The sequence below is a fragment of the Mesocricetus auratus genome, unplaced genomic scaffold (assembly GCF_017639785.1).
Source record: "Mesocricetus auratus isolate SY011 unplaced genomic scaffold, BCM_Maur_2.0 Super-Scaffold_100027, whole genome shotgun sequence".
Taxonomy (NCBI): Eukaryota; Metazoa; Chordata; class Mammalia; order Rodentia; family Cricetidae; genus Mesocricetus; species Mesocricetus auratus.
The window spans coordinates 8,602,619-8,627,633 of NW_024429208.1; the positions used below are offsets into that span (position 1 = coordinate 8,602,619).

Here is a 25,015-nt window from a genome sequence, read left to right on the forward strand (position 1 = left end):
AAAGTGTTGGCACAGGGGCTGCTTGTGACGGCTCTTTAACCTGCATATTGAAAGAAGAGATAAAAAGGAAAAGACAGGGCTGGAGAGATGGCTCAGCGGTTAAGAGCACTGACTGTTCTTCCAGAGGTCCTGAGTTCAATTCCGGGCAACCACATGGTGGCTCACGACCACCTTGAAAGAGGTCTGGTGCCCTCTGCTGGCATACAGGCAGAAGACTGTATACACAATAAATAAATAAAATATTAAAAAAAAGGAAAGGACATGACTGCTCCTAGGTAAGGTGGAGGAGAAAATTTATTATAGATATGTGGGGTAAGCATAGTTAGAGGCAGGCATAGGGAGAGTCCAGAGTGGCCATAACATGACCAGACTGAGCTGGACCATGTGGGGAGAGGTAGGGGAAAGGAGAGGGGAAGTATGTACAGAGGCCAAAGGTCCAAAAAGGGGCAGTTAACAAAATATCTGGGTCATATAGGGAAGAGCCATGGGGGAAGGGCAGCCCAGCCCCATGGCTGGAGAGTTCAGTGTTGAGCTGGGATTAAAGGCATGGGCCACCAAGGCTCTACAATGAAAATAAATCTTGAAAGGCACAAGCCACCAGGATCAGATGGCGGCTCTTTCTTAAATGCCTCACTCACCGGGTGCCCTCATTCCCACAAGCCACTCCTATGCACGGCACCCCAAAGCCAGGGCTCTGGATTGCGGGTACCTTTCCTTAGGGTCCTGGATCTGCCCACCCCCCCAGCTTTGAAAACCCTTAACCAATCTTGGGGGACTGGCTCCCTGCTCTGTGCCCCAGACAAAGGCCACACTCCCAAACCAGGAGCTCTTAATGGGCTTCGAGGGTAGGGGTGGCGGACAAACTTAGCAAATCCTCTTGTAAGGATGAGCGGATGTCACATGGTTTCACCTCCAAATCCCGCTGTTACATCCAGCAGTGACTCACAGCCATAACTGCAGCTTTTGCCTCTTTTCTTTTCTTTTCTTTTCTTTTCTTTCCTTTCCTTTCCTTTTCAGCTCGAAGGAGACCGTGGCAAGCCTAAGTCGAAGTCAAGGTGCTGCGGAGGAATGTTCACCTGGGCCACACCTGCACCCCGGGCAGGCCCGGGATCCTGGCCAAGTGGGGTTTAAAATGCCTGTGAGACTTGGCTACAGGTTTCCTTTAACAGCATTTGACAGTTGGGAAACCAGCTTCCTGTTCCATGAACTCCACATGCTCAGAAACTTCAATCAGGCACAGGCGGTGGATTCCGTTGGTGGGGACGTCGATCCTAGGCCCTGGGTGGCTGGGGAGTCCGCTTGTGTGCCTGGGGACCCCTGGTTCGGGAACTGCTACACAGGCATTTGTGGACTGGAGTGCGCTCCGCCCTTCTAAATGCTGCAGCGCTCCTCTGTCTCCCGCAGCCACCAGAGAGGTGACCAGGTCCCCGAGCCTGTCAGTCAAGCGTTGCACGGGGGGCGGAGCCGGGGCGGGGCGGGACGAACCAGGCGTACTGGCGGCAGCACAGGGCGGGGACAGGCGACCGCGGCTTGGAACGCAGAGCGGCGGGAGAGGAGCTCGGGCTCCGGGTCTCCGCTGCCACCATGGCCACCGTGGACCTGGAGAAGTTGCGGATGTCGGGGGCTGGCAAGGCCATCGGAGTGCTGACCAGCGGTGGCGATGCGCAAGGTAATGGCTCGCGAAGGCGTGTTTATGGATGGATCCCGGGTTTCTGCCTGTCCTCGGGCCCCTTCAGGTCGTCCGCCGTCCCTCGCTCTGGGATTTGGGAATACTAGGCCAGCTAGCCTCCTTTGAGGGCACCGCGGATCCAGGTCCCTATCCCCAGACTCCGCCCCCCAGGTCACTAGCGTACGTGCTGCAGGCCACGGGTCTCGGCACGCCCCGCCCTCGCGCTGCCTAAGTCCGCCCGGCTTGGGGGTGTGTCCGCGCCGCGCGCAGACCTAGGGCACCCCGCTGCTCCTTTCTGGGCTACACGTGTCAGCACCTCACCGAGATGGCCCCGGCCGAATCCTCACAGCCCAGGAATTTGAAAGCACCAGAGACCCTGTTACCCTCTCCATGCGGCCCCTGACTCCCCTCCACCCCCCTACCCCCGTCTGCACTGGGATGGGATGAGGGTAGTGCAGGCTTGCCCACGTGCCTTCGCCTGGGTTGCTTCCTGTCCCTGGCCTGGAGGCCTAGGGGGAGAGCAGAGTGCTTGGAGCGGGAGTTGGGGGTGGGGGATTTTGGGGGCATTAGCGAAGTCCTGTTCTCCTGTAACAGGGCACGCGTCACATGGTATTCGCTCAGGGTCCACACAACCCCTGCTTGACTTGGTAAGGCTAGAGAAAAGCCTGGCTTGGGAGGAGCTGCTTACTCTCAGCCCCTTCCTTGGTGGCCTGGTTTCGCGCTGGTTTCCGAAATCCATAGTCTCTGGCTGCAGCTAGGCACGGTCGAAGAGCAATACCATCTAGTTGACCCTAGGGGGAGAGGGGCGCTGAGTAAGACACGTGGGGCTTTCGCCGGGGCTTAGCTTCCCTGAGTCCTGCAGCTGGACTTGGTCGTTTCCTTCCGAAGAGTTCAGGAAATACAGATACACAAGCGTCCCTCAGTACAGGCTCCTAGCCGCCAGCCCTTACCTGAGAGAGGGGTGGGCGTATGGAAGACGATGGGCGGTTTTACAAGCATGGTTGCAAGCCCTGGAAGTCAGAAAAAGCCATACTGACTCCCAGCCTGTTGCAAATCTCAAGATCCCTGTTGGGTCTCCAGGGCCTGGCCAAGGCTGCCAGTCAGTGAACCCTCCTTCAACGCGGTGGCGGTTGATAAAGTGTAACTCATAGCTGGCCCTGAGGTTGGGCCAGGGACCCGAGGAAGAACCATCCACTGTAGGGACCACAACAGAGATCCTGACCGGGCCCACCTCACCCATTAGATAGGCACTTAAGTGAGGCCAGCAGAGTCCTGAATCAGATATGCGGGGCTCCTGGCTCTGGCAGGCCTAGGCTATCCGCCTCCGCTCCAGTGTCTGAGGGATGCTACTACTGAATGGTCTCTGTGGGTGTGGAGTCCCTGCCGCCTTCATTCTGTGGAAGCTGCCAGGCCGGGGTCTCCATGGTGACAGACCTGTAGTTTTGGAGGTTGGTGGAGGGACTAGAGGCCCTTCCGGGTCAGGTGAAGGTAGGCTGAACCTGTTTACATTTTCGCTCGGGCCCCGGGGCAAGTTCTCCGTAGCTTTTCCTGAGTCCTCTCTGGGTAGGGCTTGTATCCGTGGGCAAGGGGCAGAAGCTGGCATCACAGCAGAGTGGCGCCATCTGTTGCCTAAATTCTGGAAGCTGCCTGTGGCTGTGTTCCCCAGGCCTGTCAGTGCTGGGTTCCTCGTGCCTTCCATGAGCACTCAGTGCCCTCATGACACTGACAACAGCCAGAGAATGGGTACCTAGAGGTGTGCTCTCACAGAGCCCCATCTGCACGCATTGAGCATGCGAACGCCGGTTCTCTTCACTGGTGGAGGCAACCTGAGCCCAGACCCGGAGTCCTGGCCTGGCAAGAGACGGCCAGCTCCTTTGGCCTGACGTAGGCACTGCCTCTGGCTTGTGGAAAAGTTTCTTTTTTTCCTCTTAGCCAGACAGGAAGACCTATCCTTTTCAGGCCCAACTCTCTCCCTTCCTGTTGACCAAGAGTCATGTGAGGGAGCCGAGGAGGGCTGTTTGTTTGACCAGAGTAATTTGCTTAAAAGTTACGATAGGTAGAAAAAAACCCAAACCCAACAGCCAAACAATAGCACCAACAAACTAGCCTGGCTGGGAGGCCCGCCTCAGTCATATCCCAGCCTAGGCACTTCAGTTCTCTGGCCATCTCTTCCAGCTCCTTCCCTGTACCTAAACAACTCAGCCACTCTGCCTTTCCCTGTGGTAAGTGTAGACACTGATTTCCTGTTTGTACTGCGCTGCCTGGCCTGCTGGGTCTGGGATTGGACACAGGCCTGTTAGCTGATGAGTAACGCTTTGGTAGGCCCAGGATCACGTCTTGGTGCCTGTAAAATACCTTGTTTCCCCAGAGGTTATGTCCATGAGGTTCATTTTTGCAGCAGATGTATAACCGGGCTTTGACTCTGCACAGGGCACTAAGAACACCAGCAGGACGTTTGCCTGCCCTCTGCTGATGGCTCTGTGGTGGGGCCTGGTCTTTGCTTTGAGAAGGAAAAGCAAATTAAAGGGCAGGAGAAAAGGCCTTTTAGCTGCCTGTGGTGCCTCAGGCCTGTGATCCCAGTAATTGAAAGGCTGTGGCAGGAGGATTAAGTTCCAGACTAGCTTGTGCTAGAAAATGAATTGTGGGAGACAGTTGAACACAGAGGGTGGGGCCCAGACCTCTGTCACAGTCTAGCATATAGAGCAGGAAGGTGATATATATGGGTACCCAAGATGCGACCTCTGGCCGTACCCTGCCGCCTGGGCCTCAGTGCCTAACACAAAGGGTCACTGAGTGCACTAAACTTATGGGGTCTCCCTGTCCTCCAACCCCAGACCCCCAGGTCCTCAGCACAGTGATTGACACTTTACAGAGTGGTTCAACAATAACGGGAACTAGCCGGGTGGTAGTGGCGCGTGCTTTTAGTCCCAGCACTTGGAAGGCAAAGGCAGGAGGATCTCTGTGAGTTCCAGGCCAGTTAGGGCTATATGGAGAAATATTATCCAAAACAAACAAAAAACCAAAACCAAACAAACAAAATCAAAGCAACAACAAAAAAGCAGGATCCTTTTGCCAAAGCAATTTCCTTGTGCTCGGGAAGTCTGCTCTCCCAGGTCCCATTGCAAGGGCCCTGTTCCAACAAGAAGGACAGTCTTCATGGATGTTTGGTTTGGCACCTGTATTGTTTCTAGGGCTCAGTGTAGGTTGTGTTTTACGCGTCTTGAAGCCATTTATAAGGAAGGGGTACACTGCATCTGTTATGGTAGCATAGCCCTGTGACACCCCCCAACCCCCACCCGATGAGCTGGCCTTGTCATCTGAGACTGGCCTTCACAGGAGTGTGCGGCCTCTCCCTGGAGCTAGAGGTGACCAGGGGTTAGACTCTGGGTCTCCAAACTCTATCCCAACTGTTGGAGCTCCTAACCCATCTACCAGGGCCCAGGGCCCCTCCTCTGGGCCTGCCGACATGGGCAAGGGGAGGGGGGTGGCATATGGTGGCTGCCGTAGACTAAGGTGATCTCCCCTCAGGTTCCCACTCAGGTGAGATCAGGGGGAGCCAGCAGCTCCTGCCCAGTCCCTGATGTGGGTGCCTGAGACTCTCTAGGTCTTGGTGCTCAGCTCTCTGGGGGTGTGGGATGTTCCCGGCTCCCTCCCACTGCAATCTCGGCAATAATGCTTCCATCTGCTCCTTCTGGACCGATGCCCTTTCCCGCTGTGCGTCCTGGGAAGGCGTGAGGCAGAGCAGAAGCAGGATTTCCGGTCTGGGGTTGGAGGATGGGGGGGGCGGGAGGGCAACCTCTCAGCTAGGTACATCCAGTGACCCTTTGTGAGGCCCAGCGGTGTTTGTGACCAGAGGGGCAGCATGGTCTTCAGCGCCCATGTCACCTTCCTTCCCGTAGACTATGCTAGTCTATGGCAGAGCTCTGGGCCCCCTTTTCTGTCTTCCACTGTCTCCATATTTCATGCCTAGGCTCCAAGGTTAGCGCCTGATTCTGTGGGCGAGAATGGGACTCTGCTGACCGAGGCCAGGGCCTGAGGCCAGAGACTAGGAATGGAAGGAAGCCAGGCCCACTCAGGAGCAGCTGCCATTCTCCCCTCCACCTCTAAGTGTTCCAGGTTTGATGCCTGGCTTTGGGTCCGCTGGGATGGGGGTGCTATGGGAGTGTCCAGTTGTCCCTGCCTGAACTGATGGTGATTCCTGATTCCCCTCACAGGTATGAATGCTGCTGTTAGAGCTGTGACTCGTATGGGCATATATGTGGGGGCCAAAGTCTTCCTCATCTACGAGGTAAGGCCACGTGCGGTGGGGTGCGGTGGGGGTGCGGTGGGGGTAGCCTATGCTGAGGTAACCTGTGTGCTCCTACAGGAAGCACATTTTTTCTGTCACATGGGACAGAGTGTTCCGTTCTGGTCACCTTGGAAGCTTTCAGGTGCCTGGGCCTGAACTAAAGGGATGTGTGTTGTCTGGGGGAAGGGCTTTGAGCCGCTCCATTTGTAGAATGAGACATATCATGGAGTTGGTGCCCACTGATACTTGTACCGGCCATTGTTCAGTCCTGGCAGCCTAGGTCGTGGAAGGAAGGTCGCTAGGAGACCAGCCAGGACAACAAGACTAATGGGGGAGGGTCCAGGCCTACCTACGCCTGCACTGTTTTGTCTTTTGCGGGCGGGCCAGTAGCACAATCCACCTACCCGGTCTTTGTCAGCCTGGACCCCATGGGCCACACTGTCTTGGTTTGTTCTGTCATTGTGGCCTATAGGTGAGGGAGAGGGGTTCCCTGGTGTCGCTTCGTGGACACAGCAGTCTGTGAGCCATGTTCTCTTTTCCTCTCCCCACTCACTCCCTGGGTGTCTTGCCTTTGTCCCACAGACTCCATGTTATCTTGTGGTTATATTGTTTTTACTTTTTGTACACAATGTATCCAACCCCAGCCCCGCCTCTTCATAGGACCTCTGCCCTCCCTCTCACTGCTGGGTGTGTCCTCGTCCCTTTGCCCTGGCCCCAAGTTATGACAGGGCCATACCCAGTCTTCTGCTCTGCAGATGTGGAGGAGGGAGAGATAGTGGAAGGCCCCCTAGTATAGAAGATACTGCTCCCTCTATGAGTGCAGGCTTCAGGCTTTGATGAAGTGGGGACCCTGCCAGAGATCTGAGGCACAGGAGTCTGGCCGATATGGCTGGTGACCTGAGGATACGGGGTCTCCAAATGGGAAGAGCTGGGTCCAAGCCACGTGTAAGGACTCTTTCCTCAGATCCTAGCCTCTTCTGTGAAATGGGAAGACAGGGCCAGGTGCAGGTGGTGTGCCTTTAATCCCAGCACTGGCTGGGCGGCGGTACATGCCTTTAATCCCGGCGGTTAGGAGATAGAGGCAAGTGGATCTCAGTGAGTTCAAAGCCAGCCTGGTGTATAAATCAAGTTACAAGACAGCCAGGGCTGTTACACAGAGAAACCCTGTTTTGAAAAACAAGCAAACAAAATATCCTAGCACTCCAGCTGCAGAGGCAGAAGTATATCTGTGAGTTAAGAGACCAACTTAATCCACATAGCCAAAAAAATAAATACATAAATATAAAAGGGAGTATGAGTTGTCCCTTGTGTCATTATGGGTAGAGGTCTTTTGGTTTTTCGAGACAGGGTTTCTCTGTATAGCTTTGGAGCCTGTCCTGGAACTTGCCCTGTAGACCAGACTGGCCTTGAACCCGGAGATCCACCTACCTCAGCCTCCTGGGTGCTGGGATTAAAGGTGCGTGCCACCACCACCTGGCTGAAGTTTTATGGAACAAAGAAAGTCATAAATCAAGGCAAACTTAAAATATGTTGGTGGGTACATCAGAGAAGCAGTTACAGTATGTTGGGGAAGCTTTTTTATGGGGCTCGGGTGCTATCTGATACAGTCTTAGCTTTTGGGTCAGTGGAAGCTAGTGTTCTACTAAGCTAATGGATTTATCTCCTAGATACAGGATGTTAGTTCTGACTCTGGGATGGGCAAGGCCACATATGGTGATTAGCCTCTGGGCCGCAGCAGTCCAACCTCTCCACATCCCTGCAGCTCTAACCAATTGGTCTCTGCGCCTACAGCTTCTTCTTGGGAATTCTTTTTTTTTTTTTTAATATTTTATTCATTTATTATGTATACAACCTTCTGCCTGCATGCCAGCAGAGGGCATCAGAGCTCATTCAAGGTGGTTATAAGTCACCATGTGGTTGCTGGGAATTGAACTCAGGACCTTTTGGAAGAATAGTCAGTGCTCTTAACCTCTGAGCCATCTCTCCAGCCCATCTTCTTGGGAATTCTTGTTGACACTTAGCAGGTGATTTTGTTTTATCGATGGTGTCTGAAGTCTTCTGACTTCCACATCAGTGGTCCTACTTTTTCCTTTCATGGTTAGAGGTCTTTAGTGCCCAGAGGTGGCCTGGCTTAAACTATGAAACACTGCTTACTCCTCAGACTGGGGTGTCTTGTCCACCTGTGGCTCCCGAAAACATTCTGGTTGGGCCCCAGGGGTGAAGGCAGAGCTGCTCCTGTGGCTGCTGTGGCCTGAGCTGACCCTCTGCTGTGGTGTTCACTGCCCACCCTCTGGGGCCTTACCACTTAGCACAGCCCACAGCTGAGCTGGACAGCCCGGGCCAAGGATGACATGGCCACTTCTCCCTGGTGCTGGAAGTCCAGGGGTGCCCCCCCTGAGGAGTTTGGAGCTGCATGGCAGAGGCCGTCCGTCTTGTCTTACTGTCCTTTTTTTTTTTTTTTTGTTTTGTTTTGTTTTTCGAGACAGGGTTTCTCTGTGGCTTTGGAGGCTGTCCTGGAACTTGCTTGGTAGTCCAGGCTGATCTCGAACTCACAGAAATCCGCCTGCCTCTGCCTCCCGAGTGCTGGGATTAAAGGCATGCACCACCAACGCCCGGCTACTTGTCTTACTGTCTTAAGGTTTTCATTACTATGAAGTAGTACCATGACCATGGCAGCTCCTATAAAGGAAAACATTTAGTTGGGCGGCAGCTTACACTTTCAGAGGTTTAGTCATCATCATGACGGGGGACATAGCAGCATGCAGGCAGATGTGCTGAGGAGTATCTGAGAATCCTTCATCTTGCAGGGAACAGGAAGTTGACTGATAGTCACACTGAGGGAAGCTTGAGCAAAAGAGACCTCAAAGCCCGCCCCCACAGTGACGCACTTCTTCCAGCAAAACCATACCTCCTACCTCCTAAGAGTGCCACTCCCTTTGGGGGCCATTTTCTTTCAAACCATCGCACTTACCCATGTCCACAGGCAGATAGCACTGTGTGGCAGAGGCACGTGGCACCTTGCTGTGCCACGAGCAACACAGAGGTCAGTAAAGAAGCCGAGTTGCATCCCCACGAGGGTTTGGCACATAACCTCCAGGATGAAGGCTAGTTGCTGTCTAGTGTTGTGGGGTGCATTGCCCTGTATTTCCAACTGCCATGCTCTGGGGTGAAGAATTGGCCACAAGCACCTGGAGACACATGGGACATTGTCTTCTCTTGTTGCCCACACATCCATGGGACTTGTGAATTCAACCCTTGGGTATAGTCCTTCCCACCCAAAATGCATGTTCCCATGAGATGTTACATACTCTACATGTGTATGTCCATGGCAGCCTGACTTCTGCCTTTGAAACTAGGCATTGCATATGTCCATGGGTAGGTGAGAGTGTCACACTATGTTGTCACATAGCAGAGCAGGAAGCATTCCTAGTCCCCTCAGACCACAGCCAGGTCATTTCCACCACTCATACTGGGTAGGTCTCTTCTGAAGGACATCGGGCTTCCCTAGGGGCTTCTTGTGTCCTGGTCTTGTCTCTCTGATTTGGGTGCAATGACACGAACTCAGCTTGGGGACAGTCCTCAGCTGTCTGCTTGCCTCACAAGCATGCATTGCGTAATGTCCTCTGTAAGAAAAGGACTCCTGGGTATTTCGAGCATGCTTGGAGTCCCGCATAGGCTGCCGGGCTTACGGTGGGGTCCTTTGAGCCAGCTCCCTGCTGGTGAGCACAGTGCTGGTGAGCACAGTACTCATCTGTCCTTCTTTGCTTTCAGGGCTACGAGGGCCTTGTGGAAGGAGGTGAGAACATCAAGCCAGCCAACTGGCTCAGTGTTTCCAACATCATCCAGCTGGTGAGGCTTGAAGTCAGGTGGCTCCTTCCCACCCCGGCAGCGTGTGAGCATGTGTGGGTGTTCACACACACAGAGACACATAGACATGTCTAAATGACAGACAGATAGGCATACACACACACACACACACACACACCAAGAGGCAGTAGTCTAAACCAGGGAGGCTGTGGGTGGAGACAGGGATGGTTCTGTTCTGCCTGGTGGGTGGTGTGTATCATGTGGTCTGTGTGTGTGTGTGTGTGTGTGTGTGTGTGTGTGTGTGTGTGCTTTCTAGTTATAAGACGTGTGGAAACTCCCCAAGCCCTAGGCTTTGCACTCAACAGAAAGGCCAGAGAGTGGGGGAGTCACACAGGTTTCTAGAGACTTCCCTCTCTCGTTCCGTAGATAGTGGCATCTCTCTGATGCTCCAGGGACTTTCTACCATCCCACCCAAAGGCCCCTTCCTCTTCTATGCAGGGCGGCACCATAATTGGCAGTGCCCGCTGCAAGGCCTTCACTACGAGAGAAGGACGCCTGGCAGCCGCCTACAATCTCCTTCAACATGGCATCACCAACCTGTGTGTCATTGGTGGGGACGGCAGCCTCACGGGTGCCAACATCTTCCGTAACGAGTGGGGCAGTCTCCTGGAGGAGCTGGTGAAGGAAGGTGGGTCTGTGCAGAGCTGGCTTTACCTGGCTCTGGAGGTGGTGGGAAGTCACCTCCCCCCTGGATAGCTTCTGATGTGGGATGGTCTGCTGGTGGTGAGGTCAGCATGAGCCCAAGGCTCCTGACCTGGAGGAGCTTTCGAGGTCACGGGTGGTGCCCGAGTTCCAGCGTAGCATGCCCTGGCTTGTGATGGCCTTGTTTGTGACTAATTCCTGAGAGAGTCTGATGCGGGACACAGACTCAGTTTGTAGAGGCGTAGCTATGGTTTGGGTGACATTTGACTCGAAGTCCCAAAGTTGCTGCTTGGAAGGTGACATCTCGGCCATTCTGTGCCTCCTGTGGGAAACCTGGAGCACAGTGCTCCTGTGGTCCCCTGGAGGCTCCCAGTTGGGTGATGAGGCGTTTGAGAGGGGCTGAGCTACGCCGGGGGCCCTGCTGGGCTATATCCCTTCTTATATAGATGGTGGGCGAGGGAGAAAAGGGCGTGGCAGCCGAAGCAGCTGGCCAGGCCGTGGCCCTCATCAAGCCTTTGGGTCCCTGGCGCAGGTAAGATCTCAGAGAGCACAGCTCAGAACCACGCACACCTGAGCATTGCCGGACTGGTGGGTTCCATCGATAATGACTTCTGCGGCACCGACATGACCATCGGCACAGACTCGGCCCTGCATCGCATTATGGAGGTCATCGACGCCATCACCACCACTGCCCAGAGGTAAGTAGGGGCTGACTTGGGGGGGTAGTGAGGTTGGCCTCGTGGGGGCTGCCACAACAGGGGCGGTGTTGCTGGTAGCCAGTGGGCTCCAGGTCAGTGTCTTCTGCTGAAGGAGATGCCTGGGGTCAGCTCCCACCCTTCCAGGCGTTGGGGACCTCGGCGGTGCACCCTAGCTGTCAGAGGCTACTGCACTCCAGGGTGGTGGTACACCTGAAGGGGGTTCTTGGGTTCCAACCAGGGGTTATCAGGTTTGGATCGGTACCGGGCTCTCAAGATGGTTGAGAACGGTCTTAAATACTGACGGGTGTTTTCTAGCCCAGGGAGCAGGTAGCCCTGGGCATGAGGAGATGGGCACTGTCCTTAGTCAGCACCCACATCCTCTTGGAGTGGTCTGGTGGGTGAAGATGCTTGACCTACAAGTCCTGGCACTGATATCTCCACCCATTTCATCTCCACAGCCACCAGAGGACCTTTGTGCTGGAGGTGATGGGGCGTCACTGCGGGTAAGGAGGACTGTCTTAGTCATCAGGGAGAGGTCGGGCACCTCAGGGCTGCTGGGGACAGTGGGGTAGGGACACACAGTGTCTGGCATGCACCAGTTGATTGTTTAATGTTATGAGTATGAGGGAGCCCTGGTGGGCAGCGGGGGGAGGTGCTGAGCAGGCTTGGCCCCTCTGCTCCTCCAGATACCTGGCACTGGTGTCTGCGCTGGCCTCAGGGGCTGATTGGCTGTTTATTCCTGAAGCACCCCCTGAGGATGGCTGGGAGAACTTCATGTGTGAGAGGCTGGGCGAGGTGAGTGGCCAACAGGGATTTCTTTTTTTTTTTTTTTTAAAGATTTATTTATTATGAATACAACATCCTGCCTCCATGTTTGCCTGCACACCAGAAGAGGGCACCAGATCTCATTACAGGTGGTTGTGAGCCGCCATGTGGTTGCTGGGAATTGAACTCAGGACCTCTGGAAGAGCAGTCAGTGCTCTTAACCTCTGAGCCATCTCTCCAGCCCCCCAACAGGGATTTCTATTCCAGCCACTTGAGGATCTAAGAGGCAGGTGTCCCTGGGACCCCGTCCATTCACTCACTGGTTCAGCGGCACCTGCTGGCACCCTTTGGGGAGCTGGGAGGTCATAGTGTTGACTGGATGCTCATGCCTGTGCGAGGGTCATGGCGCTGACCTCTGGATGTACTTGTGGGAAGGTCATGGCGCTGATGGCTGGGTGTGGCTGTGGGAGGGCCACACTGCTGACCTTTGCATGTGCCAATATGAGGTCCGTTGCTGGACTCACTTGTGGTCTTCCCCTCTGCGGGCAGAGCCAGTACACAAAGATGTTCAGGCCACTGTCTGGAATCATCTCTGTGGCCGGTGCAGGGAGCATGGCAGATTTGTTTCTTGGAATGCTGTCACTAGATCTCAGCCTCTGAGAGGTGGCCCCGTAAGCCAGGGCCTACAGCAATGACCCCGTAAGAGAGGTAACCCTGTAAAGGCCCAAAGGGTAGGTGAAGGGCCTGGGGGCTTGTCTCCCAGGTGTGTGCTCCCCTGGGGATGGTGAGTTCTAATCCAGGAAATGAGTGTCTAGAAGCATCTATGGGTGGTGTCTGCCAGGCCCTAACGGGGGGGGGGGTAGGGGGGCTGGAAGCAAGAGAAATGGGAAGTCTGGTAGGAGAGGCCCCTCTAGGAGAGCTGGGGGAGGTGGCTGATCCCTTGGCTATCTGGTGCATAACTCTTGATGAAGCAGAGGTGACTGTGGCATAAACAGGTAGGTATACTCTGCCTTGCAGAGACCCCATACAGACAGGGTGGAGCCAAATTACCAGTCTGTCCAGTAACATTTATGTGTGTGTGTGTGTGTGTGTGTATATATATATACACACACACACACACACACACACACACACACACACACACACATTTGGTTTCTATATCCTGAGAAGCCTGTGTTTTGAAGGAGAGGCAGATCCAAGTGGCCAGCCCCAGGGCAAAGCCAGAGGTCCCTGTTCCCAGGGAAGGTAGTACCTCCTCCTTGTGACTGTGCATCCTGTCTGGGCAATAGAGCTTCCTGGGGGCCGTGATCTGGCTGTAAAACCTTCTCGAGTGAAATTAGAGGCAGAATGGAGGTGGACAGAGCGGTCAGGGCCTAGCTGTCCCTGGACAGAGGCTGCAGTGCCAGGTGGGGCCTGAGCATCCGGGGTCTGCATGCCTGGTTCTCATCTGCCTGTGAGGCGGTGGCCTCTGTGAGCCTCAGTTGTTTTCCTGGGGATGCAGGTGTTTCCTCCCCTGTCCATTGCTCCAGCTCAAGGAAGGGGAGGAGCCTGGCTATACACTCTACCTGCAACCTCGGCCTGGGGGTCTGGCTCCCTGCCGCTGTCACCTTCTCCATGCAGCTCTCCAATGCGCTACTATAACCGGGCCTCTCACAAGCTGCTTCCAGCTTCTTGAGGCAGGAGGAGCATGAGTTCTATGGCAGTCTGGGTTGCAGACAAATTCTAGGCCATCCTTGGCTGTGTCCTGAGACTGTCTCACAAGCTGCTTCCTCCCTGTTCTTACTGAGACTCTGGGTGTCAATGCAGCCTTGCACGTCACAGCACATCTCATGAAGGTCTGTCTTTCGGATCACTGAAGGGAGGGGCCGAGGAGTGAAAGCGCTCTCAGTGATGGTTAGACCAGCATGTGACAATAGGGAGAACTGTTGTTGAGCTTTTGGGTCCTCTGTGATAACTGTAGCTCCCCCGGGGAAGAGAGTGTATTAGAACCCCTGGCTATTGGTTGGCATTGGAAGTTTCCCTCATTGAAGGATGCAGAAACAGCCTGAGATGGGATCTAAGGGTCCCTGGTTAGCTGCCTGTAGGAATGGCTCTCTCTGATCTGCCCCCTGTAGACACCCTACCCAGTATCCACTCAACCCCTGTCCCCACTACCTAGCCAATTGCCAGCTGCCCTCCATGAGCACCGTGTGGTCCTGGTTGGCTGGCCTCGGCTCTATGATGCACTCCAGATCTGTTTTCCTCTTTCAGAGGTGGGGAAAGGTACTGTCCTTGCTCCAGTGAATTGTAGATACAGTGTCCTAGATCCCAGTGAGGCTTGTTGTCCCTAATGGCCACATGCAATGAGTGGTCCATGGCTGGAGAGTGAGCCCAGTGTCTCTGACAGACGCGGAGCCGTGGATCACGACTAAACATCATCATCATCGCAGAGGGTGCCATCGACCGGCATGGAAAGCCCATCTCATCCAACTACGTGAAGGATGTGAGTACAACAGCCTCCCAGGGCAGGACAGGTCCTCTCCACTCCCCCGGCTCTAGCCGTATCTCCTGCAGATAGGTCCTGCCAGTCCTGGGTCGGCCCCTCCGTGTGCTGAAGTTGGCACTGTGAGATGCTTCCTCATCCTGACATTGTTGGTTGTGGGGTGGCCAGCTGGGGTCTCCTGAGAAGCTGAGGACTCAGGTGTGGTCCAAGGCACTGTCTTCCATATTGTGATCCCCAACGGTTTGGGTCCTGGCTTCATTCAGTCTGTCTCTGCCTGGGCCCCTCAGCAGCCCAGTGTTAGGTCTTAGCTCTGTGAGCTCTCCAAGTGATGGAGTTACCCACCCTCCACTCCAGACTCAGCACCCAACAGTGTGGATTTGCCAGATGTGTTGCACACCTGTAATCCCATGAGCCAGAAGGAATGTGAGTTCTGTGCCAACCTGGCAGTCATACAAATTCTAGGCCAGCCCTGGCTGGATAATAAATTTTATCTCAAAAACAAAACTAAACAAACTAAACAAAACTAATGCCTGGGACTGAAGAGCATTCCTCTAGCCTCTGGTGGTGGCGGGCATCCCTCAGGGAAACAGCCCCTGCCTGGTGCCCCTACCTTTGCCCCCACCTCTGCCGGTGATTGTGTCCCCATATCTTCTGACTTGTGCTAGGAATCTAACCTATTTGCTGTTCTCTCTGTACCTAGGGACCAGAGAGTACATTCAGTGTTGAGTAACCAGGACTGCAGAACATAAAACATAACTAGTCATGTATGCATACATATATGCACCCTCCAGATACACTCACATGATCACACGGTCTTCACATATTCATTCTCACTCACGTGAACCTCACACTCGGATGCCGTAGCGTGTTTCTTAGACTGGTACTGGGAACCCTCAGGACTGTTTGTAAACCTAGGAGTGGGCCCGTGGACAGCTAGACAGAAATACTGCAGGAGCCAGCAGACCCTCTGGCCTTTTTTTGGTTTTTTTTGAGACAGGGTTTGTCTGGGTAGCCCTGGCTGTCCTGGAACTCACTGGGTAGACCAGGCTAGCCTCGAACTCGAGATCTGCCTGCCTCTACCTCCTGAATGCTAGGATTAAAGGCGTGCACCACCACCTCCTGGCTGATCCTCTGCTCTTTTGACACATAGCTGGTGGTTCAGAGGCTGGGCTTTGACACGAGAGTGACCGTGCTGGGCCATGTGCAGCGAGGAGGAACGCCCTCAGCCTTTGACCGAGTCCTGGTATGTTACAAGCTTCTGCAGAGACATTGTGTGTGTGTGTGTGTGTGTGTGTGTGTGCGCGCGCGCGCGTGCGTGCGTGCGTGCTGAGGGACCGGGCTGGTCGTCAGCTGCTTCTGAGGCCATGCTACAGAATAGACATCATGTCAGAGTCGAAAGGAAACACGCTCTTGGCCATGAAGGCCCACGTGTGTCAAAGACTGTGCTTGTGAGGGCTGGTACTCTATGAAGAGCCACGGCAGAGGTCTCCTGACAGACAGGACTTTGTAGATGTGAGACCAGATGGTGCTGACTTGGCCCCTGTGTACATCACATCTGCTTTGCTGAGCCAAGAGCTCCAGCAGTGCGCCATCTCCCTCGGCCTTACGGGAGAACTGGCCACAGACCCACCGAGAGGGGCCTCACTGACTCATCCAGGCCTCTCCTGCATCCTACGTGAAACTTGAGGCCAGGGGAGTCCAAGACTTGGGCATGCAGCTGATACCATCCCACCAAGATCTGTGATGTCCTAAGGTCACCTTCCCAGCCAATGCCCTGGATGCTGGTGGGAGTGCGAGCTGCCCGGCAAAGAAAGGAACAGCTCGCTACAGTTTGGCTGTCACCAGAGTGCCTGCATTCTTATGCCAGTTCTGAGCCCAAATGTCTACTAGGTGATGGCAGAGGCTTCCCGCTCGAGGAGAAGCTCTTCCACGAGTCCTTCATTTTGTCTGGATGACTGTCTGTCTGTCTGTCTGTCTGTCTGTCTGTCTGTCCTCTCTGCTGTACCAGAATCTGCAGCTGTGGTTTGTCCCCTGTAGCACAGTTCTTGGTGTTTTAGGTGTACCAGCCTGTCAGCCCATGTTTATCACCCGTATGTATGAGGAGAGGGCGATCTCCAAGAGAAGACGGTTGGGGAAGGAGCCCTGGAGCCCTGGCTGTAGTCCTTCCTGCCCCCTTCAGTCCAAGAGACCTTGAGCAAGCCCTCTCACCGGGCCCGCTAGCCAGGCTGTGGGGACTCTGGTGGGACACGGGACCTGACTGGCCCTTGTGACGATTGATCATGCCAAGGCACCATGATCTGAGAACTGGACCAGTGTGTGTGGAGGCTAAGAAAGCTGGGGTGCCTGCATCTGGGCAGGGGCCCTATTGGTTTGCAGAGCAGGTGGACGACTGAGTGTGTGAGTGTGAGTGTGTGTGTGTGTGTGTGTGTGTGTGTGTGTGGACGTGTGTGCGCGGTGGGGTGGGCTGTACCAGCCTGAGCCATGCTGTCCCCTCTCGTGTGCAGAGCAGCAAAATGGGCATGGAGGCAGTGATGGCATTGCTGGAGGCCACACCCGACACGCCAGCCTGTGTGGTCAGCCTCTCCGGGAACCAGTCTGTGCGGCTGCCTCTCATGGAGTGTGTGCAAGTGGTGAGTGCCACTGTCCCTTCAGGGCCTCCCTGAAGCCCTCTGCTTCTGTGTGTGTTATAGGGCGGGGTCGAGGGTTGCAGTGCGGGAGGGAGGGGCTTCAGAAAACCCAGAGGAGGTGGCCAGAGGGAAGTTTGGAAGTAGACACATGTAGTCAGGGAGCAGGGAGAGTGAGCTCTCAGCTTCCCCGGGGCAGTGGCATTGGGCAGGTGACTAGGTAGTTTGGGGTTAGGATGGAGTACTGGGTAGGGCTCTGGCAGGTGCGGGGAGGGGGGATCATTAGAGTAGCCGGAGCAGGGACTCTAGGATGGCGTACAGGTGAGGGCACAAGGGCTGTGAGGCCAACAAGGAGATGCTGGCTTTGGCTCAGGCGTGGTGGTGGTGGTGGTTGGGAGGGGGCTCTGTGGCTGGGGGGTAGACACGGCACAGTAGGAATGCTGGATGCAGGAGGGAGGATTGGTCCTGACCCTCAGGAAATCTATCATGCCTGACCCTGCTTCGGGCCGTGCTGGCTGTTGGTTATGTGGAGTTGGGGGTGGGGGTCCTCTCATTCCCTGGCCAGGCTCTGAGGGGTTTAATGCACAGTGAAGCAGGTGAGGCAAGGGACTGGTTTGTCCCTAGTAGGGGAGGACTCACGTCTTGGACCTCCTGACAACTGGCCTTAGGACGTGAAGGTGTGGGCTGAGAGTCCCTTCTTGAGCCCAGCAGGCTGCGTCTGTGTGTGCAGTGCGGCCTCCTTGACAGCCTGGCTGCCTTTTCTCTTTAAGACAAAGGAAGTGCAGAAGGCCATGGACGAGAAGAGGTTCGACGAGGCCATCCAGCTCCGGGGCAGGTAAGAGTAGCTATCCTTAGGGTAGTGGGGAGGCAGGGGTGAGCGTGGACCTGCGTTCACTGGCAGTGCTCTGGAGGCACTGGGCCCCACTCCCCTCGGCGCTCTGTATTAGTACCCACTGTCACAGGAGCTGAGGGGAAGGAGTCCCTGTGACGATAATGCCGACTGTGAGGTGTGGGACAGCTGTGCCAGGGAGGGACCCACGGGGATGTGTGGTACAGCAAGATGGACAGGGAGAGCCAGCAGGTGTGTGGACTCTAGTCCTTGGTGGTGTCACCTCCTACAGGCACTTGGCCCTGTAGGCCTGACTGGGTGCCCAAGCCATGGGCTTTGTCACATGACGGACACATCCTGTGTCCTGGTGGATCTCAGGTATTTGTTGAAGATTCTCATCTTCAACAAGACAAGCTGACCACACGGGAATTGGCTCCTTAGGATCTGAGTTCTGGCCCCGTGCTGAGAATACCCTGAGTTTCAGAGTCACACGCATGCCGGTGCCCTGCTCTGACTGTTGAGCTGCCCGCCCCATGCCTCGCTGAGTTCGTGGCTATGAGTGGCTGCGGGGATGATGTGGGCTGTGAGCTTGACCGTCTCCTTCCTTGCCAGGAGCTTTGAGAACAACTGGAAAATTTACAAGCTCCTTGCCCACCAGAAGGTCTCTAAGGAGAAGGTAAGAAGAGGGCAGAGCCCATGGCTGCGGTGGTTCGGTCATCTGCTTCCTCCTGCCCAGCGGGCTGCCTCATGGGGAGCTGAGTACCAAGCCTGGGGCTGGGGTGTGGCTGGCAGCCACTCGTCCTTAGGTCTCAGCCGTGCACTGAGCGCTAGACTCCGCTTTGCTTGTGGTCATGGGGCCCAGTCTATCACAGGCTATTGCTTCTCAAGGACTGTTGAATGATGAGGCCCCACGGGACTTGGGGACTGGTGCCGGTGTGTTGAGTTGTTCCCCCTTACGCTGAGACCCTGGGGAAGGATATCTCTGGGGCAAGAGCAGTGAATGAAAGGGCTGGTTCCTCCTCCTCCGGGTACCAGGACGGAGCTGGCACAGTGGATAGTGTAGCTTATGGATATATCACTTTGTATCAACATAGCACCAAAGCCAGTGCTCCATCTCTTGATACAGTGTAGCTGCTTTAAGACTGGGTGGCCCCTCCCCCACGGTGGCTGTTTGACCTGTCTGAGGACAGCTGATGCCTGGGGGCTATGAAGCAGCTGTTTACCCAGCCCCTCAGGTTGTGTCTGTGAGCCTGGCTATCACGTGGTATCCACTTATATGCCAGGACTTGCTCTCTCTCTCTCTCTCTCTCTCTCTCTCTCCTTTCCCAGAATGAATAGGACAGATCTATTACTTCCAAGGGGAGATATAACATGGTGGACAGCATTCGGGCTGGGGATCCATCTGGCCCCGCAGCTTATATTTCTGTCATTTCTCTTTTTTTTTTTTCTGAAGTCCAATTTCTCCCTGGCCATCCTGAATGTGGGAGCCCCCGCTGCTGGCATGAACGCAGCTGTGCGTTCAGCAGTGCGTACCGGCATCTCGGAGGGACATACTGTGTATGTTGTGCATGATGGTTTCGAAGGCCTGGCCAAGGGTCAGGTAGGTGTCATGGTGATGCAGGTAGTTGGTGGCTGGGGCCATGGGCTCAACACTCACATTCAAAGATCTGAAGGGGTTGAATGTGTAAACACAGCAGTCCTATTTGGAAACATGAAGCATCATGATAGTCCATGGGGATGGGCTGGCTGCCCTGGTAGTGGAAACAGTGGGACTGTCCTCTTAATCAGCCCTGAGACCGTGTCCCCTGTCTGAGGAGTCACACTGGTGAGACCTTCCTGAAGCCATGTTCTTCCTGACAGGTGCAGGAAGTGGGCTGGCACGATGTGGCAGGCTGGCTGGGGCGTGGCGGCTCAATGCTGGGGACCAAGAGGTGAGTACCTGGTCTGGATGGTGCACAGCCTTAGCTGATGGGACAGACAGACTCGTCCTGAAGTTCAGGGCTGACCCCTTGGGGCTACATCCCTGGACCTCCTAGTGAGCTAGCCAGAGGGTGCTGCCCAGTGTCCCTACCCTGCAGTGTGGGGTCACCCAGTTTGAAGGCAGCTGCAGCCCAGGTGTTCCTTATGGGAGATGGGCTATTCCTTCTGGCTGTGGTTTTTATCTCAAGGCCTGATGGTCTTAGGATGGGTTCAAGAGTCTCCACAGGGTTGGCATGGGGTAGTGTGGTCACTTTGTGTGATGGTGGGAAGTTGTCCTGTCCAAGTCTGGGGAGCTGTGAAGGCTGGAGAAGGTGTCCATTCCTGTCACCACGTTAGCCAGAGGGACACCCAGAGGAGGCTGCCAGGCAGAGGCTTGTCCATTGCTAGCCAAAGCCTAGTGAGGTTGTTGAGTAAGCGCCGAGGCCTCGAGGTCACATGATCACCTAGGCCTTGAGGTCACATGCTGGCCCCCATCTCTATCCTACATGGAGCCTCACTGAGGGGCCCTTTGGTGACTGACCTCCGGCTCTGGGAAAGGCCGAGCTACCTATTTTCTGAGGTGAGATGCACTCTTGTTTTGTGAGCTGCATGCCCCTCCTCAGGCTGGTGTATCTCCGACCACAGGACGCTGCCCAAGCCCCACTTGGAGGCCATTGTTGAGAACCTCCGTACCTACAATATTCACGCCCTGCTGGTGATCGGTGGCTTTGAGGTGAGGCGTCTCATCTTGGGTCACTGTGGGTGCTGCTGCAACCTAGAGCCAGAAGTGTAGTCTTAAACATGGACCTTGGGCTGGGGCAGCCAGAGGGTTGGGGCTGGGTTTTTTACCTTCTGAGTGTCTAGCCTAGCATTCTGAGTACAGCTAGCCTAGTGCTAGGAAGTCAGGAAGGGGAATAGAAGGCCTAACAAAGGAGTCAGAGGGGAGAAGAGGAGGAGCGAGGCCTGTGAGGTTCACTGATGCTATGCCCTGCTGCTTGGTAAGTCCTTGACATTGGGTGGCTCTGAACTGAGCTCAGCTAGAACCCCCTGGTCCTCATTAGGATCCTGATTTTCTGGAAGGATCTAGACAGCTGTCTCTAGACAGCTTCAGGCCTCCATCCAGCTTCTAGAGTGGGAGTAGATTGTGCCAACCCAGTATCAGACATAGCCATCCACAGGACCAGGGCAAGATGGCTCCCTAGCCCTGGTGGAACCCTGGCTGGTATGTCCCTCCTTCCTGACTCCCTTCTGTTCCTGCCCTGCAGGCCTACGAGGGTGTACTGCAGCTGGTGGAGGCACGGGGGCGCTATGAGGAACTCTGCATTGTCATGTGTGTCATTCCGGCCACCATCAGCAACAACGTGCCTGGCACTGACTTCAGCCTGGGCTCAGACACAGCCGTCAATGCTGCAATGGAGGTGAGATGTCCTGGAGAATGCAGGCAGCCCACGTGTGGGTGACTTCGTGGGTCTCCTAGTGCCTGCCCATGGGAAGACAGTGATAAATGTTTCTTGGCTCCTGTCTGTACCCCCAGGGGGCAGGCACCCCCAACTGTGAGCCCCTGAATCTGTGGCACACCCAGAGGAAGTGGCCCAGGTTCTGTCCTCTCCAGCTGTCATTTGTGGGAGCCCTTGGTACTGGGTACAATTATTGCTGCCTGTCTTGGGTCCTGTGTAGCAGTGTCCTGTGGTCTATGGGGGATGAGAGGGATGGACATAGAGGATCTAACTGTCCTCCCTAACCTTTTGTTTTTGAGAAAGGGTCTTATTCTGTGGTGTTGTATTATTTATGATCTAATAAAGCTACTTAAGATCAAAATGCAAAGCCAGGCACACTAGTTGGCCATAGAAGCTGGTCAGTGGTGGCACACACCTTTAATCCCAGGACTCAGGAGACAGAGGCAGATGGATCTCTGTGAGTTCGAGGCCACCCAAGGCTACACGAGAGTGAATCAGTCTAAAAGAGTAACAGAGCTCATGCCTTTAATCCCAGGGCTAGAGAGCTTATAAGGAGTTCAGTGCAGTCTCAGAAGGCAGTCTAGGATTCTGAGGCTTGGTGGAGAGCAGTGCAGTCTGGAGATGCAGTCTGAGGTTTGGTGGATGGCCCCTTCGGTCTAAACATGGGTAGAGGTGAGAACCTCTAGTGGCTGGCTGCTTTGCTCCCCTGATCTTCAGCTTTAACCCCAATATCTGTTTCTGGGTTATATTATTTGTGTTACATCATCGTGTAGCCTAGGCTAGATTAGAATTCACTATATATATACACATATATAGCTCAGGCTGGCCTTGAACTTGCAGTAGCTCTACCTCAACCTCCTGACTACTGGGATTATAGTAGCAAGCTGCCATGCTGGGCTCTGACTGCCCCCTTGATCCCTCCAGAGTTGTGACCGCATCAAGCAGTCAGCCTCGGGAACGAAGCGTCGTGTGTTCATTGTTGAGACCATGGGGGGCTACTGCGGCTACCTAGCCACGGTGACAGGCATTGCCGTGGGTGCCGATGCCGCCTACGTCTTTGAGGACCCTTTCAACATCCACGACTTAAAGGTGAGCCTGGCCCTACCCTTGTGCTCTGCAGCCACCTGCAGATCTGACCAGGCCCCTCCTGAGACACACGGAAGCCGAAGGCTCAGGGTGGGAGTCCCTGCATGAGTGACAGCAAGTCTCCTTCTTCAAGGCGTGTGGTGTCTTAGCATCCTTGCCTCACCCTCCCGCCGAGGCCGCTGGGTGCCTCCTGCCCTGCTTCCCTTCCCACCTCTTAGCTCACCTCTTCTCCTTCCCAGGCCAACGTGGAGCATATGACCGAGAAGATGAAGACAGACATCCAGAGGGGCCTGGTGCTCCGGTGAGGTCGCTGCGGGTACTGGGCAGGGAGGGCACAGTGACTGTTTGCTGCCACGCTCCTCGCCTACCCCACCCGACCTGTGCCTGGCCCGGGGGGGGGGGGGCGGCGCCGACGTAGCGCAGCCTTGATTACCTTATGCGCCTCCATAGGAACGAGAAATGCCATGAACACTACACCACAGAGTTCTTGTACAACCTGTACTCCTCGGAAGGCCGGGGCGTGTTCGACTGTAGGACCAACGTGCTGGGCCACCTGCAGCAGGTACAACTCTGAGGGAGGTTTCTCAGCTCCAGCAGTGCTCACCTGCCAGGGTTCCCATCTCCACCCCCAGTTTCTTCTCGGGGATCCTGGGAGGCCCTTGAGGGAGAGGCTATCCTTCATGCATGCCCCAAGAAGGTGCTTGCCATGCGATTTTTTTTTTTTTTTAATTCTCCAGCACTCTGGGGTGGTAAATACTCCCATCTCTCCTTCATGGAGAGAAGACTATGGAGCTGAGACCCAAACCTGGCACTTGGATAGGGGGACGGCTGGAGAGATGGCCTCAGAGGTTAAGAGCACTGCTTGCTCTTCCAGAGGTCCTGAGTTTCAATTCCCAGCAACCACTTGGTGGCTCATAACCATCTATAGTGAGATCTGGTGCCCTCTTCTGGCGAGCTGACATATGTGCAGGCAGAACACTGTGTACATGATAAATAAATCTTTTTTTTTTTTTTTTTTCGAGACAGGGTTTCTCTGTGGCTTTGGAGGCTGTCCTGGAACTAGCTCTTGTAGACCAGGCTGGCCTCGAACTCACAGAGATCTGCCTGCCTCTGCCTCCCAAGTGCTGGGATTAAAGGCGTGCACCACCAACGCCCGGTGATAAATAAATCTTTAAAACAAACAAACAAAAAAAAACCTGGCACTTGGGCCCTGGACTAAGCCCTTGTTTTCTGGGAGACAGCCCAAGCCCCTGGTCATCCTGTGACTGTGTCCTCCCTGCCTATTCCCTTGCCTACTCAACAAAACCTATTGTATCACGGTGGCTTTCATTGGGCCTGGGGTGGGGCCATTACCTATGGATCCTGTGGCCCAGGGGCCATTTTTGGCTTCTGGAATGGCTTCTAGGCAGCACTTTGAGGCCCTCCAGGTTCTAGGAAGAGGCTGGGTCAGAAGTGGTGAAGTGGTCATGCTCACTGCCAGGACACAAGGACACAGTCATGGCTCACGTGCTGGCTGAGGACCCCCTTTGTGTCCAGTCTCCTTTGGAGCTTGGCCAGCTCCAGGGATGAGGTTTTGCCTGTGTTTCCAGGGTGGTGCTCCAACCCCCTTTGACCGGAACTATGGGACCAAACTGGGGGTGAAGGCCATGCTGTGGATGTCGGAGAAGCTGCGTGATGTCTATCGCAAAGGTAGATGGGGTCGGCTGGCCCGGCCTGGCCCTCTGTGGGTGTCTGGGGGCCTGGCCTTGCCCATCACATGTCTGTCTCCATAGGACGGGTGTTCGCCAATGCTCCAGACTCAGCCTGTGTGATCGGCCTGAGGAAGAAGGTGGTGGCCTTCAGTCCCGTCACGGAGCTCAAGAAAGATACCGATTTTGAGTAAGTCCTTTTGGGGTTGCATGGAGGAGGGAGGACCCTGGGAGGCCCAGAATGTCCCTGGACAGGGTCCTCATCTGACTTTAAAGAACAGGACTCTTGTCCGAGTGTCTTAAGGCCAACACAGGGCAGTCTGGGAGGGGTTGTGATCAACAGGCTGATTATGTTAGCCTGTGGCTCTTGTACCTCGGCAGTATTTACCACCCCCCACCGGGAATGGGGCACCTGGGTGTGCTCCGCAATAGCACCTGGGGGTTTAGGGGACTGCGGGCTTCAGCTTCTGTCATTACCCAACCTTGACCTACCCAGGCACCGCATGCCCCGGGAACAGTGGTGGTTGAATCTGCGGCTGATGCTGAAGATGTTGGCACACTACCGCATCAGCATGGCGGACTACGTGTCTGGGGAGCTGGAGCATGTCACACGCCGCACCTTGAGCATAGACAAAGGTTTCTGAGGTCACCATCACCACCCTTCCTGCTTCCCAGGACACTTCCCCTCCAGTGCCAGCCTCGGATCCCAGCACTGAGGGGAACTCACATGGAACTCGGAGTCTAGGGTTGGAGGATTGGGGGGTGGGGTCTAGTGTGCTGCTCTGGGACTTCACTCCCCTAGTCACCTCCAAGACAGAACATCTGGGGAGCCCTCACCTCCAGCCCTGGCTGGGCAGGCCCACATTGCTTTTCCCTCACTGGCCAGCTGGCTGCCTCACCACATGGCTAAAAGGAGTCTTACCTTTTTTTTTTTTTTTAGAAATAAAGTCACCTGACTAGA

The 25,015-nt window shown here is 55.0% G+C and overlaps 1 protein-coding gene across 2 annotated transcripts; it reads left to right on the forward strand.

Moving 5' to 3' along the window:
• The first annotated feature begins 1,491 nt into the window (after window positions 1–1,491).
• Pfkl (phosphofructokinase, liver type) lies at window positions 1,492–25,015 on the forward strand. 2 transcript variants are annotated; one of them, XM_005070702.4, is made up of 22 exons: window positions 1,492–1,669; window positions 5,884–5,957; window positions 9,729–9,806; window positions 10,263–10,452; window positions 10,999–11,164; window positions 11,623–11,667; window positions 11,851–11,959; window positions 14,316–14,411; window positions 15,562–15,654; window positions 16,916–17,041; window positions 17,806–17,870; window positions 18,477–18,540; window positions 19,318–19,464; window positions 19,725–19,795; window positions 20,469–20,556; window positions 21,089–21,241; window positions 22,205–22,369; window positions 22,606–22,667; window positions 22,817–22,928; window positions 23,956–24,055; window positions 24,139–24,244; window positions 24,551–25,015. In XM_005070702.4, exons 1-22 carry the CDS (start codon window positions 1,585–1,587, stop codon window positions 24,696–24,698), a joined length of 2,343 nt encoding a protein of 780 aa, XP_005070759.1. In that variant the 5' UTR covers window positions 1,492–1,584; the 3' UTR covers window positions 24,699–25,015. The 2 variants fall into 2 exon arrangements, with proteins under 2 accessions (XP_005070759.1, XP_021083162.1); XM_021227503.2 differs by lacking the exon at window positions 1,492–1,669 and adding an exon at window positions 5,667–5,785.

Bases quoted from the DNA above. Each gene is read 5' to 3' on its own strand.
- Pfkl (XM_005070702.4), top strand. From the start codon at position 1,585: ATGGCCACCGTGGACCTGGAGAAGTTGCGGATGTCGGGGGCTGGCAAG. The intron at 11,668-11,850 runs GTAAGGAGGACT...CTGCTCCTCCAG, and splicing joins GTGATGGGGCGTCACTGCGG to ATACCTGGCACTGGTGTCTG. The intron at 24,245-24,550 runs GTAAGTCCTTTT...TGACCTACCCAG, and splicing joins AAGAAAGATACCGATTTTGA to GCACCGCATGCCCCGGGAAC.